General features: G+C 37.6%; 1 protein-coding gene across 7 annotated transcripts in view; it reads right to left on the bottom strand.

Moving 5' to 3' along the window:
- The window catches only part of VPS8 (VPS8 subunit of CORVET complex), a 254,754-nt gene that overhangs the window by 224,619 nt on the left and 13,637 nt on the right, over positions 1-16,498 (bottom strand). For all 7 annotated transcript variants that reach the window (XM_027584601.2, XM_027584610.2, XM_027584603.2 and 4 more), the window contains 4 exons: positions 10,676-10,806; positions 5,577-5,670; positions 2,079-2,111; positions 1,068-1,122 (listed from right to left, as the gene is read on the bottom strand). In XM_027584601.2, coding sequence (XP_027440402.1) covers positions 1,068-1,122; positions 2,079-2,111; positions 5,577-5,670; positions 10,676-10,806 — 313 coding nt within the window. The remainder of the gene's footprint in view (positions 1-1,067; positions 1,123-2,078; positions 2,112-5,576; positions 5,671-10,675; positions 10,807-16,498) is intronic.

Here is a 16,498-nt window from a genome sequence, read left to right as displayed (position 1 = left end):
TGCAAGGCCAACAGAGATTAAATTGTTGTACTGTAGTACTGTGTATTAAAGTGTTCCCAGGTAATCCTTATATAATATACTGTAGATTCTTCACTAAAATACAATCTTATTGGGAATTCCATTTAAGAGAGATGCAAAAGACTGAAGATGCAGAAGAGAACATTAAAAAATGACAGAAAAATATATCTAATAGTTTTTAAATAAAAAAACAGAAGATGTTCTGCTCATAGTACTGAATTCAAAAGTAATGCAAAGAATAATGAAACTAGGACTATTTAGTCTCATGTAGGAAAAAAAAGAGAAAATAGTTAACACTATCCATCTACTATACAAATGAATGTTAAGTTTTCTTCTCAACCAATAAATGAATGTGATTATAGGATAGAAATTTTTAAGGTTAGAGGGATGTACAATGTAAATGAAAAAGAACTTATTGTCAGTTTGAGTTACAAAAAATTATTGAGAAAGCCTGTGACTCTCTTTTCCTCAAGATCTTTCAGAATACCTGCTAGGATATGATTTAGAATCAAAAATCACCACCACCACAAACTGAGGCAAACAAGAGGACAACCCAAGGTCCCTTTCAACTTTATATTCTTTCTGTCTAGGTCTGCAGAGTCAAAAGATATGATGTGATAACTTACAAATTCATGGAGAAGAAAAACTTGCAACGAGCAACAGAATGAACTTGGGTCAAGTAATTTTAACTACAAAACTACTGACTAGGGCGCCTGGGTGGCTCAGTCGGTTAAGCATCTGCCTTCAGCTCCGGTCATGATCCCAGGGTCCTGGGATCAAATCCCACACCAGCTCCATGCGCAACGTCCCGGGAGCCTGTTTCTCCCTCTACCTGCCGCTCCCCCTGCTTGTGCACATGTACACGCGTGCACACTCCTTCACTCTCTCTGACAATAAATAAATAAATAATTTTTAAAAAAACCTACTGACTGCTACTTTTCAAGTTTTTCTGATTTTTTTCACAAGAAAACAAAGTTTACAACGATTAAAAGATAAAATCCAAAAGGATACTTAATATCTACAGTAAGGAAAGTACTTAGAAAATTTACCAAATATTAGAGCCAATCCATGAGATGTACCCACAGCTATCAGACTGGACACTGCCTGAGAACAAAAGGGAAGATTACATTTTGAAACATTACATCAAGGATCTTGAAACAATCCACGTTGAATTTGTCGGTCTTCTTTCCTTTAGGCACCAGATGACATACCAACTATTATAAATAAGGAGAATTTCATCTAGGAGGCAAAACGGGAAATGAAACTCAGGACGTTTTATTTCTGGGAATCCCTCTAAATTTACTCCAAGGGTAACAATATCAAAATATCATATGTTCAACATTATAGGCAAAAACACACCACTTAGCTTCCTCTAAAGCAATTTAAAAAAAAAAAAACAAAAATTCAGGGGTCCAGACAAAGTGAGGCACTTATGCTCCCCACCAAGAGCCAGCTATGAGGTGTGGGAAAGGGGTGAGAAAGCCCTCCAGTTTATTCACAGGAGCCAAAAGGCACCAGAAATATTCAAAATTCAGCCCACTTCCTCACCAACTGACTAATAAGAAAGCTACAGGAGACAGCTGGAAGTGTTCAAGCAAAGAAGGCACTAGTGTGCTTTCAATATCCCCCAGTTCTCTATGATCGTGCCACAGATTTACTATTTGGCAGGCTTGGCAAGGGAGTGCAGAACTATTAAATGTACTATTTACCACGAAGTGATTTCACCAAATGCTGTTTTCCACTCCCTTATAACCAAAGGGAGGCCAAATTACAGAAGGAGCAAATTTACTTGGGCATGGGACGACCATATATAAATAAATCTGGAAAAGGCTACTCATTATTCCATTATATGCTTCTCAAACAAAAGCCTGAAGAATAACAATACACTAGAAAGGAAGAGAACATTCAATATGGAAAAATTTTAAATCTGATTACTGACAGTAAATGACCTATGATTTTATTATAATTTATGCAATAACTTTGAACATTAGAAGAATAAATCTAAGAAAACCCAATCAAACCCAAGCTTACCTTTAAAGGATTATTTAAAGTGTACTTACAATTGCTGTAGGCAAGCCAGCATCCACTTTGTCCTAAGTGAAATTAAAAGAGTATTTGAAAAGATATTCTCATTTTAAAACAGAAAACTAAGAGAAACCACAGAAGTTGCACATAACAACAAAATATAAAGAGCACGAGAGTGGATTATTTTATTCTACTATCTGTAACAAATGCTTTAGGAAAGATACTGATTATAAATGAAAACAAAGAAAAACAGAGGAAAGAAGTTCCACTTTCAATAATGTGAATAAACTCTAAGCACTATAAGTTAAAACAATAGCAGTACCTAAAGATTTTATAAAAGGGGAACATGCTAAAATATTCTTCCTCTAAGCTTCCTATCCAGTCGATTATCCAATAACCCCTCAATTAAACCCAAGTAGGGTGTATTCAGTCAGTCCTCAGGCATAAGAAAATAAAAAATTAACTCTGTACAGTAACCTTGGAAAAGTCACCTAACCCTCTCTAACCCTCTGGTTATTAGTCTCCTCATCTGTTAAAGGAAATAGCAAATACTGCCCTATATACCTCAGTGAGTTGTCCTGAGAATCAAATTAAATGTAAAGTATCATATAAACGTAAAGGTATCTATTTGATGCTTTTGTAACTTTGAATAATAAGAGCTTACAATGATAAGCACCGTAGTAGCAAAAAGCTTTCACATACATATATTACACTATTTGGTTCTCAAACTGCAAGAGAGATAAAACATGTATTTTTCTGACTTTTCAGATTAAGAAAACAAATTTTAAAGAACATAACTGACTTGCCCAAATTTATTCAAGAAGTGGTAGAACTGTGTCTCAAACTCAGCTTCAGTTCCCAGGCCAGGCCCTTTAGTAACACTTCTACATTTCTTTTCTGTCCGTCCCTGTCAATGTGGTCAACTAGTTATTAGAATTTCTCAGAAGGCAGAATCTATTTTATACAACTTTAGAGCTTCCTGGGAACTAACTCAAGAAACTTATTTCAGTGCACAGGAATATAAGGAAGAACAATCACAAGGCTGCCATGTTCAATGTTCTGGATAGCAGGATATACCCAACCTTGTATGGATATGTGTGTATAAAGTATACCTAAGTATACATGCTTGACAATTAAGATGCATGCAATAAATATTTGATGAATGATTGATTTGTGTCCTGGATAGGGAAAAAGAATGAGAGAGCAGATGAAGAACATAAAGTAACTTCTGATTTCATTAAGAAGTCAGCTTACTTTAAAAGCTCAAAAACAAACAAAAAAATAAAAAATATGTGTAAAAAATAAAAGCTAAAAAATCAGAGATGTGGGAAGCACTTTAGAGATTATAGAAATTTAGTATATAAATTTCTGTACCTTAGAGTAGTGATTCTCAAAAGCCAGGCTACATTAAAATTATCTAAGATACCTGTTAAAATGCAGACCCCTATGCTATACTACTAAAGATGCCAATTCAGTAGGTCTGGGGCGGTGCCCAGGAATCTGCATTTTAATCGGCATGTCAGGAGCTTATAGTGGACACATTTGGGGACATTGTGCTAGGGTATCTCTACTATCTTAGGTGATCATCAAAGTGACAAATAACCTTTAAAATTAATTTGAATTAGTTTAAAATATAGTCATCTGTGATAATACTTTTATCTGTGAATGAGCTGTGACCTTCATTCACAACTCCAAAAGTTTCATCTCTCCTAAGTGTCATCCACGCATGGACTACAAAGCCATGATGAGCAAGGCCCCAGGCAATCCTACTGACATCTCTATCACTATCCACATGGCTGAAGGCATTACTGAACAACTATTCAGGAGAGATACCCCAAAATATAACTAGCTTTACATGTTAATAAACCAACCATCACAGAAAAGCATACAATTTAAATTGAGCCGGTAATCCAACATTAGGAAAGCAGAGTATGAGCACTGTCACAAGAAAAGCAGTTTTCATTTTAACAGACCAAAGGAGCTCAGCCATAGCAATGAAATAAGAATAGAATGCAAACACTCTGGGATTTATTAGAATTTTTCCCTCCTCTTCAAGAGGGAGAAGAAACCCTTTTAAATAACAGATTTATCTAATCAATGTTCAGTGTCTGAGTTTTAGTTCAGTCTCCATTATTCAAAATATTTTTAAAACTGCACAGGTGGGTCAAATGACTGTTCTGGTTCATCTTGATCTTGAAAGGAATGAATTTCATCACCTACATAAGGATTAAATTCAGAAAACGTCATGGAAATGTAATCCTCAACAGGTGGTTCCCATTCTAGCAAATCTGAGTTACTCTCCACCTAAAAGAGGCAGGACAATTGCCCAGGTTCCCTCCATGGTTTGACTATCTCTCTATTTAAATTGACTTCATGATATATGAGCTGGGTCAGGGTATACCAATTGCCCACAGAGAACACTTTCTTTCCTTTTTGCCTTTTTGTTTGTTTGGTTTGGTTTCTGCAACAGAAGTCTTCTTGGATAAATCTGACAACTGTAATGTGGTTATGATGTCATGATGCCATTCCTATATCAAGCTCTTACTCTTCTGGAAAATTAAAACTTTGTCCAAACTGAATATGCAAAATACCAATTAAGCTCTATGAAAACATTTAAAAAGTCAAAGTTCCTGGGATACGAATATGTCATCTTTGTACATATCTTATGAAGGATATCTTGTTATCTTATACATAAGATCTACACAATGAATTCAGAAAACTAAAACTGAAAGACCACACAGAATTATAGGCTTTGAAAATTTGATAAAACATACCAGAATCAGCATCCATTGTCTTGGTGATCTATTAAAATTTTTTCATCAACTCAGTGCTCTAAAAAAATTTTCAAAGAAGACCACAGATATTCTGTTCCAGCCATTACACACTGGCCACATTCACCAATACCACCTCCATTTCACAACAAAGCAGCACTACAGCTGGAGCCAGAAACTCCAATTTGGAGTAATTGTTCTGCTATCTCCTAACCCAATGATGTAAGACAAGTTAATATATCACCTCTCTGAGCCTCTCTTCTCATTTGTAAAACAGGATATGGCTTTCCTTACTTTCAAAGTTGTAAGAGTAAATAAAATAAGGTACATGAAAAGAGTTTTGTGAATTACAAGAAAATCACTCAGTTGTAAAAGATTCTGATCAATCATTTCTCCATATGAAAAGACTAAAAAAAACAAGCATTCTAACTCAACCAAATACACAAGATGGCAACTAAACTAAAAAGGAATTTAAAGAAAAGGCAGATAGTGTTCCTTTTAGGCTTGCTGCCATATTTCATTTAGGCACACCAGAGACTCTGAGCAGACCTTTATTTCATGGCTGCACTAATTTCTACGTCAAGATGTGTAGCCATGTCTTATGAGTCAAAAACAATCACACAAGACCCATGAAAGCCAGATTCTATTTTTTTTGTTTTTAAGCCTCCAGCCAAGAGAAGTGCTGTGCTTTGTTTTATGCTCATTCCTACTTCATTATGCCATTGTAGGTTACAAATCTGGGGAAGAGAACAAAATACTTACAGCTGCAGACACTATCTGGGCAGAAATTCCCTTCAAAAGTGAATGTCGCATAACTGACCCATGGAGTGAAAAAGAATCAGGTAATTTCTTCTTTCTAAAAAAAAAAAAGAAAGAAAGAAAGAAAATGTTGAAGAACATAAAAAATTTTTTTGAAAAAGCAGGGTCTCAAAGCTTTGAAAGTCCAAAACACACATAAAAATAAGAAAAGTAGAGGGGCGCCTGGGTGGCTCAGTCGTTAAGTGTGCCTTTGGCTCGGGGCATGATCCCGGGGTCCTGGGATCGAGCCCCGCATTGGGCTCACTTCTCTGCGGGAAGCCTGCTTCTCCCTCTTCCACTCCCCCTGCTTGTGTTCCTGCTCTCCCTCTTTCTCTCTCTGTCAAATAAATAAATAAAATCTTAAAAAAAAAAAGTAGAAAACAGCACTGTTAATTTGTTAGCTCTGTTTGCAATGAGGCATAAAGAGTCTATAGGTCCTACATTAAGATATTGTACTAAACCCACCTTGAACTTCAGAGAAGCACAAGCAGGAAAATGAATAAAGCCACCATTCCTTTTTCACTGATTCAAACTGTTCCTCCTTTACCTTAAACTATGGCAAGAGGTTCTACTACTCACCAGAAGGCTGCCTATCCTGCCCTGCACGTCTATATTACCTCTACCTACCGTCCACCCTTGCCCACCTTTCTTGCCTTCCAATCTTTAACCGCCCTCTCTCATTCTTCCACCAAGCACCTCAAATTCCCCACTCATTATTCTATCTCTGCTGCTCCTACTAACAGCTCCTTTCACTTACCCAACTCATCATCGCACAAAAAGTAATTTTTAATTTTCTACCAAACACTGAGCACCTCCTCTGTGTGACTTAAAGTATGCTCTGGGGATACAAAAATAAGTAAGTCAAGCCTCCTAGTCTCAAGAACCTTGCAGCCTAGCTAGAGGGACTAATAAGTAACTTAATCTTTTTTTTTTTAAGATTTTATTTGAGAGAGTGACAGAGAGAGAGAGAGAGAGAGCAAGCAGAGGAGCAGGGGGAGGGGCAGAGGGAGAAGCAGACACTCCACTGAGCAGGGAGCCCGACGTGACTCGGGGCTCGATTCCAGGACCCTGGGATCACGACCTGAGCTGAACACAGACACTTAACCAACTGAGCCACCCAAGCGCCCCATAAGTAACTTAATCTTAAAAGATAAATGTTAGGAAATAACAACGGGTAAAGCACTACAGAGATGAAAGAAAGAGGAGTTTAATCTTATTTATTAGGGGGATATCAGGGACAGCTATAGGAAAAAAGATGTCTGACCTGGCCTTGATGGATAACTAGTAGGAGTCTGGCAGGCAACAAAAAAGCACAAACAGAAATATGAAGATGTAAATGTGCACAGTGTGTGAGGGGAGTGTAAGTACACAAAAGGCATGGACCAGGAGGATGGGAGTAGAGGTGCTTAGAGATTAGGTCAAAATGGTAAGCAGGGACCAGACTGATGCTATGCAAGAGTTCTGACATTAAATAAGGCAAAAAAAAAAAAAAAAAAAGACACCATATATGTTTTTTTGAGTACAGTTGACACACATTAGTTTCAGGTGTACAACTTAGTGATTTGACAAGTTTATACGTTATGTTATGCTCACCACGAGTGCAGCTACCAGCTGTCCCGTTACATCACTATTACAATACCACTGACTGTATTCCTTATGTTGTGCCTTTTGTTCCTGTGACTTATTCGTTAAAAGACATCGTATCTTTGAAGCAGGTAGAGACCAGATGGTCAAAATCATTTAAGTTATCATGGTTCCATACAAATTTTAGGATTTTCTACTTTTGTGAAAAATCCCATTGGGATTTTGATAGAGACTGCATTGAATCTACAGATGGTTTGGAGGAGTATGGACATTTTAACAATATTAATCCAAAAACGTGGGATATTTTTCCATTTATTTGAGTCCCCAATATCTTTCATCAATGTCTTACAATTTCCAGTGTACAGCTCTTTCACTTCCTGGGTTAAACTTATTCATAAGTATTTTATCATTTTGGATGCTACTATAAATTATTTTATTCTTTTCAGATATTTCATTGTTCATGTTTAGAAACACAACTGACCCCAATTAGCCAAAGCAATCTTGAGAAAGAAGAACAAAGCTGGAGGCATCACACTTTCTGATTTCAAACTATATTACAAAGCTGTAATCAACAGTATGAAACAAAAAAACAAAACAAAAAAATCAGTATGGTACTGGCATAAACACTGACAGAGAGACCAGTGGAACAAAAGTGAGAGTCCAGAAATAAACAGTTGTATATACACTCAACTAATATTTGACGATGAAATCAAAAGCACTCAATGGGGAGAGAATACAGTCTCTAATAAATGGTGTTGGGAAAACTGGATAATCACATGCAGATGAAACTGTACCCTTATCTTATACCGCTCACAAAAATTATAGGGATTCAATGGATTAAAGACTTAACTATAAGACCTAAGCCATAGAACTCCTTGAAGAAAACACAGGGAAAAAGCTCCCTAACACTGGTGGTGGCAATGGATTTTTTGTATAGGTCATCAAAAATACAATCAACAAAAGCAAGTATAAATAAATGAGACTATATCAAACTAAAAAACTTTTGCACAGCAAAAGAAAATCAACAAAATGAAAAGACAACCTATGGGACAGTAGAAAATATTTGTAAACTGTTTATCTGATAAGGGGTTAATATCCAAAAAATACAGCAATCCTCCCTTATCTGCATAGTTTCAGTTACTTGTGGTCAACCACAGTCCAGAAGCAGATGATCCTCCTTCTGAGGTACTGTCAGAAGGTCAATAGTGTAGCCTAACCCAATGTCATGCATATGTTATTCACTTAACTTCATCTCATCACATAGGCATTTTACCATCTCAAGACATTATAAGAAGGGTAGGTATAGTACAATAAAATATTTGAGAGACCACTTTCACATAACTTTTATTATAGTATATTCTTATAATTGTTCTATTGTTGTTAATCTCTTACTGTATCTAATTTATAAATTAAACTTTATTGTAGGTATATACAGGAAAAAATGTAGTTTATATGATTCAGTACTATCTGCAAATCTTATGCATCCACTGGAGGTCTTGGAATGTATCCCCTGTGGAAAAGGGAGACTACTATCTCAATAGTAAAAAAAAAAAAAAAGAACCAAGGAATTTGAGTAAAAAATAGGCAGAGGATCTGAACATTTTTCCAAAGAAGACATACACATGGCCAACAAGTACATGGAAAACTGTTTAGCATCACTAATCACCAGGGAAATGCAAATCAAAAGCACAACGAGATATCACCTATTGGAATGGCTATTATCAAAAAGACAAGAGGGGCGCCTGGGTGGCTCAGTCAGTTGGGCGTCTGCCTTCGGCTCAGGTCATGGTCCCAGGGTCCTGGGATCGAGCCCTGCATTGGGATCCCTGCTCAGCAGGGAGTCTGCTTCTCCCTCTCCCTGCCCCTACTCGTGCTCTCTCTTGCTCTCTCTCTCAAATGAATAGGTAAAATCTTTAAAAAAAAAAAAAAAAAAAAGCCAAGAGATGACAAGTGTTGGTGAGGATGTGGAGAAAAGGGAATCCTTGTGCACTGGTGGGTGGGAATGTAAACTGGTGCAGCCACTGTGGAAAACAGTAGGGAAGTTCCCCCCAAAAGTTAAAAACAGAACTACCATATGATCCAACAATCCCACTTCTGGGTATATATCCAAAGAAAACAAAATCACTATCTCAAAGAGATATTAGCACTGCCACGTTCATTACAATATTACTCACAATAGCCAAGATATGGAAATATCTTCAGACAAATGGGTAAAAATAAGAGGACACACACACACACACAGGAGTATTATTGGGCCATGATAAAGAAGGAAATCCTGCCATTTGTGACAACATGAATGGATCTTGAGGGCATTATACTACATGAAGTAAGTCTAACAGAAAAAAACAAATACTATATGATCTCACTTACATGTGGAATTTAAAAAAAGACTAAAGAACAGTATTATCAGGGGCTGAGGAGTGAGGGAAATGTGGAGATGTTGGTCAAAGAGTACAAACTTCAAGTTGTAGGATGAATAAGTTCTGGGGATCTAATGTACAGCATGAGGGCTATAGCTGACAATAACGTGTTATATACTTGAAAGTTACTAAGAGAGTAGATCCTAAATGTCCTTACCAAAACAGAAATGGTAATTATGTGAGGTGATGAAGGTGTTAATTAACCCTATTGTGGTAATGATTTCACAATAAATAGTGTATCAAAGAATCACACTGTACACATTACATTTGCCTAATGTTATATGTCAGTTATATCTCAATAAAGTGAGGGAAAAAACATATTCATCTATCTGTAGGAGATAGTGATGAACAGGTTAATATATCCAGCAACGGTCCCTATCCCACAAGAGTTGACAGGCTAAAGAAGACAGCACTAATACAGGCAAAATTTAAGAAAGGAAAAAATACACATGACTTTATCAACATTAAAGTTACACATGAATTCAATAAAGTATTTACATTAGGCTTCCTCCACTTCGCTTTCCTTTTCATGTGCTCTCCAAGAATTTGGGAGGTGAAAAGCAGCCAAAATGAAGTTATTTAGGGTTAGAAGTCCTTTTCCCAAATCTTTAATCATTTTGTGATTCTCCTCTGAACCCATTCCAAGGGAATGAAGGAATGCTGGAACTGACCTTAGAGAGTGGGAGGAAGGGGATGGGGAGTGCAGAAAGCATAAGGGTGGCGAGGTGAACCAAACTCCATGTTTCTACCGCAGACACTGTGCCAAATTGGACTTGTGCTCCCTCCTAGGGCTCTACTGCTTCCAGGGGACCCCTGGCTGCTATTAGGGCTTCCTACTGGGGGTGCAGAGGACAGTGGTCATGGCATCCACCTTTTTAGCTTCTCCCCTCAACAGTGCCTAAATCTTTAGGGTCTAATAAGCATATTATTTCCACCCAAGTGGGCCTTCTATTCCCTATGCAGGGCTTCAGCAGACCACACTGTAGGATAAAGAGATATTTACATTTTAAATGATCAATACTGCAACCATATGCAAGTGTGATTTAAGTGAATACTTACCTTTTTAAGTTGGTCCTGTCACCACTATCCGAACTTGCTACAGACGAAGTATCATAGGAGTGAGAATCGATAGTATCAATGTTTAACAATGTAGGATCCTCAAGAACAAAAGACTCATCTTCATCATCAGTCTAAATTGGAAGAATATGGATCAATAAATTCACATTTCCAAATACCCTATAAGGCAGACAGGCATTAATGGGTTTCTCGAAAACATTCATGGGCTTATTTCTGCTTTTTTATCTCTTTTCCATGCCTTGTTATTGATCAGAGAGGCATAGAAGAGAAAATTAATCTAGATAGATCTTGGTCTCTACAGAGTTCACTCCAAAAATTTCTTCCTTGTAGCAGGAAGCAGTTATGCAAATTATTGTTAGCAGCAGAATACTTTTTAAAATTCAAACCTCTAGGGCGCCTGGGTGGCTCAGTTGGTTAAGCGACTGCCTTCGGCTCAGGTCATGATCCTGGAGTCCCGGGATCGAGTCCCGCATCGGGCTCCCCGCTCAGTGGGGAGTCTGCTTCTGCCTCTGACCCTCTTCCCTCTCGTGCTCTCTATCTCTCATTCTCTCCCTCTCTCTCAAATAAATAAATAAATAAATAAATAAATAAATAAATAAATAAATAAAAAATAAAATTCAAACCTCTATAGATGCTTTATGAGTTAACTAACAGCCCGTGGCTAATTAGAAGAAAACAAACACCACCTTACTACAAATAGTATGCCGTGAGAAATATGACAAACAGAAGAAAGGCACCCTGGGCTTGAAAGAGCATCTGCAAACACACTGATTTCATAAATTTTTTTTTTGCTCATGGAAAAGGACATAGTCCTCAAATATATGAGCAGGAGTTAGAGGTGATCCTAGAAATATCAGTTGGGACCCAAACTGTAAAAAGCCTTATATTCCATTAAGCCAGGTGACAGCAGGGCCCATGTCCTCCTTGTCTACCACTATATTCCCTAGTGCCCAGTACAATGCCAGACATGTATCACTCATTTAATGAACTAGGGTACTATATATAGTAGACAGTAGGAAGGCAACTAAGATGTTTAAGAAGTAGACACACATGACGGGAACCACCTTTTACAAGGATAAATGGGGCAGTAGGAAGATGGATGAGGGTACTGAGGGAGACTGAGGCAAGGAAACTATTAAGAACCATTAAGAAGATATGGCATTGTCAAGGAAAAAGAAGAGAGTGGAGCCTAAGAATGCAGCAGAAGAGGTCGAGAAGAAAAAATAAAAGAGACATTACTGAGAAAACCCAAGGTCCCTGGTTACCATTTAAAAGGCGGGGGCTGGGAGGCGGGGAGGTAAGGGAGAAATCAGAGAGGATTCCAAGGTTTCTAGCCTGAACAACCAGGCAAAAGATGATACTGTTGAGCTAAGCAAAGAATGGCAGATAAAGCAGAATGAGGAGTTTAGCTTTGAACAGGCTGATTCTGAGCAACAGACATTAAAGAAAAATGCTCTGATCATACTCTTTCAGTTGGACTGCATTCTGCCTTACCATTTCCATCAATGCCTATATGAGAGCAATCTCAACTCATTATCTGTACTCTCTACCATTGCTAGCTACTGACTACCACCTCTGCCAAAGGTACTAGCCAAATCCACTGGTCTGTCTTCAGTAAGCACACCCTTGTCCTCTTGGCATCATTTAATACTACTGACCATTCCCTACGTCTTGAAATTTTCTCTTCCCTTGGTTTCCAGTACATCTCTTTCCTGCTACTCCTCCCAACTTATGAGGCCTCTTCTACCAGTCATGTTCTCTATTTTCTCCTCAGCCCAACCTCTGATTGATGCTATTCCCTGGAATTATATTCTTAGCTCTCTTCTCTTCCAGTTTCACAAACTTCCTATATGAAGGAGCTAATCCATACCTATAGCTTCAAGTCCCATGTCATGCTAATGACTCCAAGCTTCAGTATCAACATTTCTCTTGAGGTTTAGGCCCATATTTCCAACTGCTTTTCAGGTATCTACACACACACACGTCTGCTAAGAAAAAGGCTAGAATTAGCAAGGAGAGATTGTCCCGAGAGCTGTAGAATGGAACAACTGCTGCAGGGAAAAGGGAAAGGAAATAATCCAGAAATGAGAACTGCAGCACCAAGGGCTTAAGCAAGAGGGCCAATCAGAATCTTATTTGATTTTCTTAAGCAGCCTGGGGATGTAATTAAAGAAAACAGATCAGTTAAACTAAGCCAGGGTTGAGGGCTTACAGAATACATGAAAGAAAAAGTGAAGGAAAGAAGAGAACTGAAGCCTATCAATAAGGCTGAATTTAAAATTACTATCTACACAGCAGAGATATGAATTTTCCTGCACTGATATGTAAAATCTACATAATCCTATCAAATTTCAGTGTGTGTATGTGTCGTTGTATGTGAACTAATAAAGTGATTCTAAAACTTACATGGAAATGCAAAAGACCAGGAATAACCAAGGCAATCTTGAAGAGCAACAACAAAGATCTGAGACTATTAGATATCAAAACCTATTATATCAAACACTGGAATGTGATATCAGGTCAGGTGTAGAAAGACCAATGGAATCAGACCCACACATATATGATCACCTGATTTAAAACAAAAGTGACATCACTTTTTTTTTTTTTTCAGTAAATGGTGCTGGCTCATACCTCACACCATAACATACAAAAAAATCCAGATGAATTGCAGATCTAAGTTTGAAAGGCAGAAAAAGAAAGATTTTAAAACAAAATAAGATAGCATCATCATGACCTTGGAATTTTCAAAATTTTCTTAAAACAAGACACACAAAAAAACTAACCATAATGGAAAAACAAAATAAGCTGAACTACATTAAGAACTTCTGCTCATCAAAATAAACCATTAATAGAGTGAAAAAGTAACCCACAGAATGGAAGAAGATATTTGCAATACATATATCTAATAAAGGGTTTATATACATCACATATAAAGAATTCCTATAAATAAGTTTTTTTAAAAAAGTGAGCAAAAGACATGAAAAGGCAATTCACGAAAGAGACATCCAAATGGCCCAACCCTATGTCAAGGCACCCAATTTCATCAGTTTTCAGGGAAACTCAGATTAAAACTATGATGTGGTATCACTACACACCTATAAGACCTGAATGGATAAAGTGAAAAGGAGAAAATTCAAAAGTTGATGAGCATAACGGTATTCAGAACTCCCATATATGGCTGCTGGAAGTATGTATTTTTCTGATCACGTTAAAAAACCTGTGGCAGTATCTACTAAGGCTGAACATACCCATATGTCATGACCTAACAATTCTACTCCTATTCCAAGTATAAAACCAACAGAAATGTGTGTGTATACACGTATATGCATACATATATAGACATGAATAAGAATATTCACAGCAACTTTTTTTTTCAAGATTTTTATTTATTTGACAGAGAGAAATACAGTGAAAGAAGGAACACAAGCAGGGGGATTGGGAGAGGGAGAAGCAGGCTTCCCGCGGAGCAGGGAGCCCGATGCGGGGCTTGATCCCAGGAACCTGGGATCATGACCTGAGTCGAAGGCAGATGCTTAACGACTGAGCCACCCAGGCACCCCTCACAGCAACTTTTCATAGTAATCAGAAATTGGAAATTACACAAATGCCCATCAAAAGTAAAATGAATAAATAATGGTATATACATAAAGAATTTTATGTATGGGGGGATGCCTTGGGTGGCTCAGCTGGTTAAGTGGCTGCCTTCAGCTCAGGTCATGATCCCAGGGTCCTGGGATTGAGTCCCACACCAGACCCCTTGCTCAGCGGGAAGCCCGCGTCTCCCTCTGCCTGCTCTGCCTGTCGCTCCCCCTACTTGTGCTCTCTCTCTCTGACAAATAAATAAAATCTTAAAAAAAAAATTTTTTTATGTATGGGAATGAGCAATTACATACAAAAATATGAATGAATCTAAAAACATAATATTGAGGTAAACAAGTCAGACACACAAAAACACATACTCTATCATTCCATTTATATGAAGTTCAAAGCAAGAAAGCTGATCAATGCTAGTAGAAGTTAGGATTGTGATTATCCTGGGGTTAGGTACTAAAGGGGCACACGAAGAGGTTCTGGGGTGTTAGTAATGTTTTATTTCTTCGTATGTATTCTGGTTGCACAGTGCATTCAGTTTGTGAAAATTCACCAAGTTACACACGATTTGTGCACTTTTCCTCTATATACACCACACTTGAGTAAAAAGTTCAAAATAAATATCTGGCTGCACAGTAGAAATGAAGTGAAGCAGGAACTACCCAGACTGGGAGACTAGGAAGAAACAAGAGACTCGGTCTTGATTAGGTCAAAGAACAGGTTTAAGGAAGTAAGAAAATGGGAGGCAAGGGGGTGGCCATGGTTAGAGAATGGAACTTCACAATTAAAAACCTCAGAGGCAGCACAGTTTCAGACAATGACAAGGCCTGTTGCCATTATTTCATACCCTAAATTCTGAGATTCATGATGTCTCCGTAATCCCTAACTTTCCAGTCTATAAAACATCTTGGATGTCCATTTCTTCCCAACCTCTCAGCAGACTGCTATTAATGAACATTATACAATATGTGCACCCACATATCCTGGAACGAGTGCTTAGTCACTTTGCACTTCTGCCCTTTCCACTTTTTTCTTTTTTAAAATCATTTTAAAACTTTCCCCCCAATAGCCTTTGCACAGTTCTACAACTTAAATTTTATCTTTGCTTTCACTTATCCACCTGCCCAGCTCCTTGGAGAGGTGAAGGCTGGCCGATGTCCAGTTCTAGTTCTCTCTCAAGGTCAGAGACAGCCATACGGCATTTTATAATCCCAGCACCTAACGCCACAAGCCAAATACATGAGGCATGCAAATTACTACTGAGGATGGCATTATCTTCTCAGATAGAATTATTATTATCTTCTCAGTAAACCACTAATGACTGTACTTACTGTTACTCATAGATAAGTAAATTGTGCAAAGACGGTTTTTCTTCACTATGAACTAGTTTCATTCACATGAGCATTTTCTTTGCCATTTTTTTGAAGATTTATTTACTTATTTATTTATTGGCGGGGGGGGTTGGCGAGAGGGGTAAAGGGAGAGGGAAAATCTCAAGCAGATTGCCTGCTGAGCGTGGAGCCCAATGCAGGGCTGGATCCCACGACCCTGAGATCACGACCTGAGCTGAAATCAAGAGTCAGATGCTCAACTGACTGAGCCACCCCAGGGCCCTTTGCCATTTTTATACAAATATGTTCAAATATGGCTTTGTATACAACTTTCTAGGCTTACTTTTATTTCACACTTAGTAAAATAATTGAAATGAGGATATGATTAAGACATTAACTGACTAAAATTAATCTCTTCATCTCTAAATGAAAGATTTCTTCTCTATTAGAAAGGCAGTAAATAAGTATCACTGTAACCAGTTATTCTTTCATTGACCAAAGCCTTCTGTATCAAAATTTAAAATGCTACATCTTAACACAGATCATACATTTTCTAAGTTAAAATATATTCAAAGTAACAGCAACATCAAATGGATATAAAAATAGAAATCAAAGTCATACAAGAATAATAAAAGATACAATTCACAGAGGAAAGTAGTTTGCATCCTATAAAGTGTTGGCTACAACCCGCAAAGTATAGGGGTAAAAGTAATAAAGACCAACACCCAACTCATTCAGTGGGCATTTCTTTTGGGGAACCTCTGCATCATTATCCTTTAGAAAACTATGGATCCAAAACAGATTCACGCATTTAAAAATCTTTCTCAAATTCGAAGCTAAAACTTCCAAAAGGAGTCTTAAGCAAATTTTTAAAAGATCAAGA

Source organism: Zalophus californianus, chromosome 1 (assembly GCF_009762305.2).
Source record: "Zalophus californianus isolate mZalCal1 chromosome 1, mZalCal1.pri.v2, whole genome shotgun sequence".
NCBI classification, from domain to species: Eukaryota; Metazoa; Chordata; class Mammalia; order Carnivora; family Otariidae; genus Zalophus; species Zalophus californianus.
This window is presented reverse-complemented; position numbering and strand designations above follow the sequence as displayed.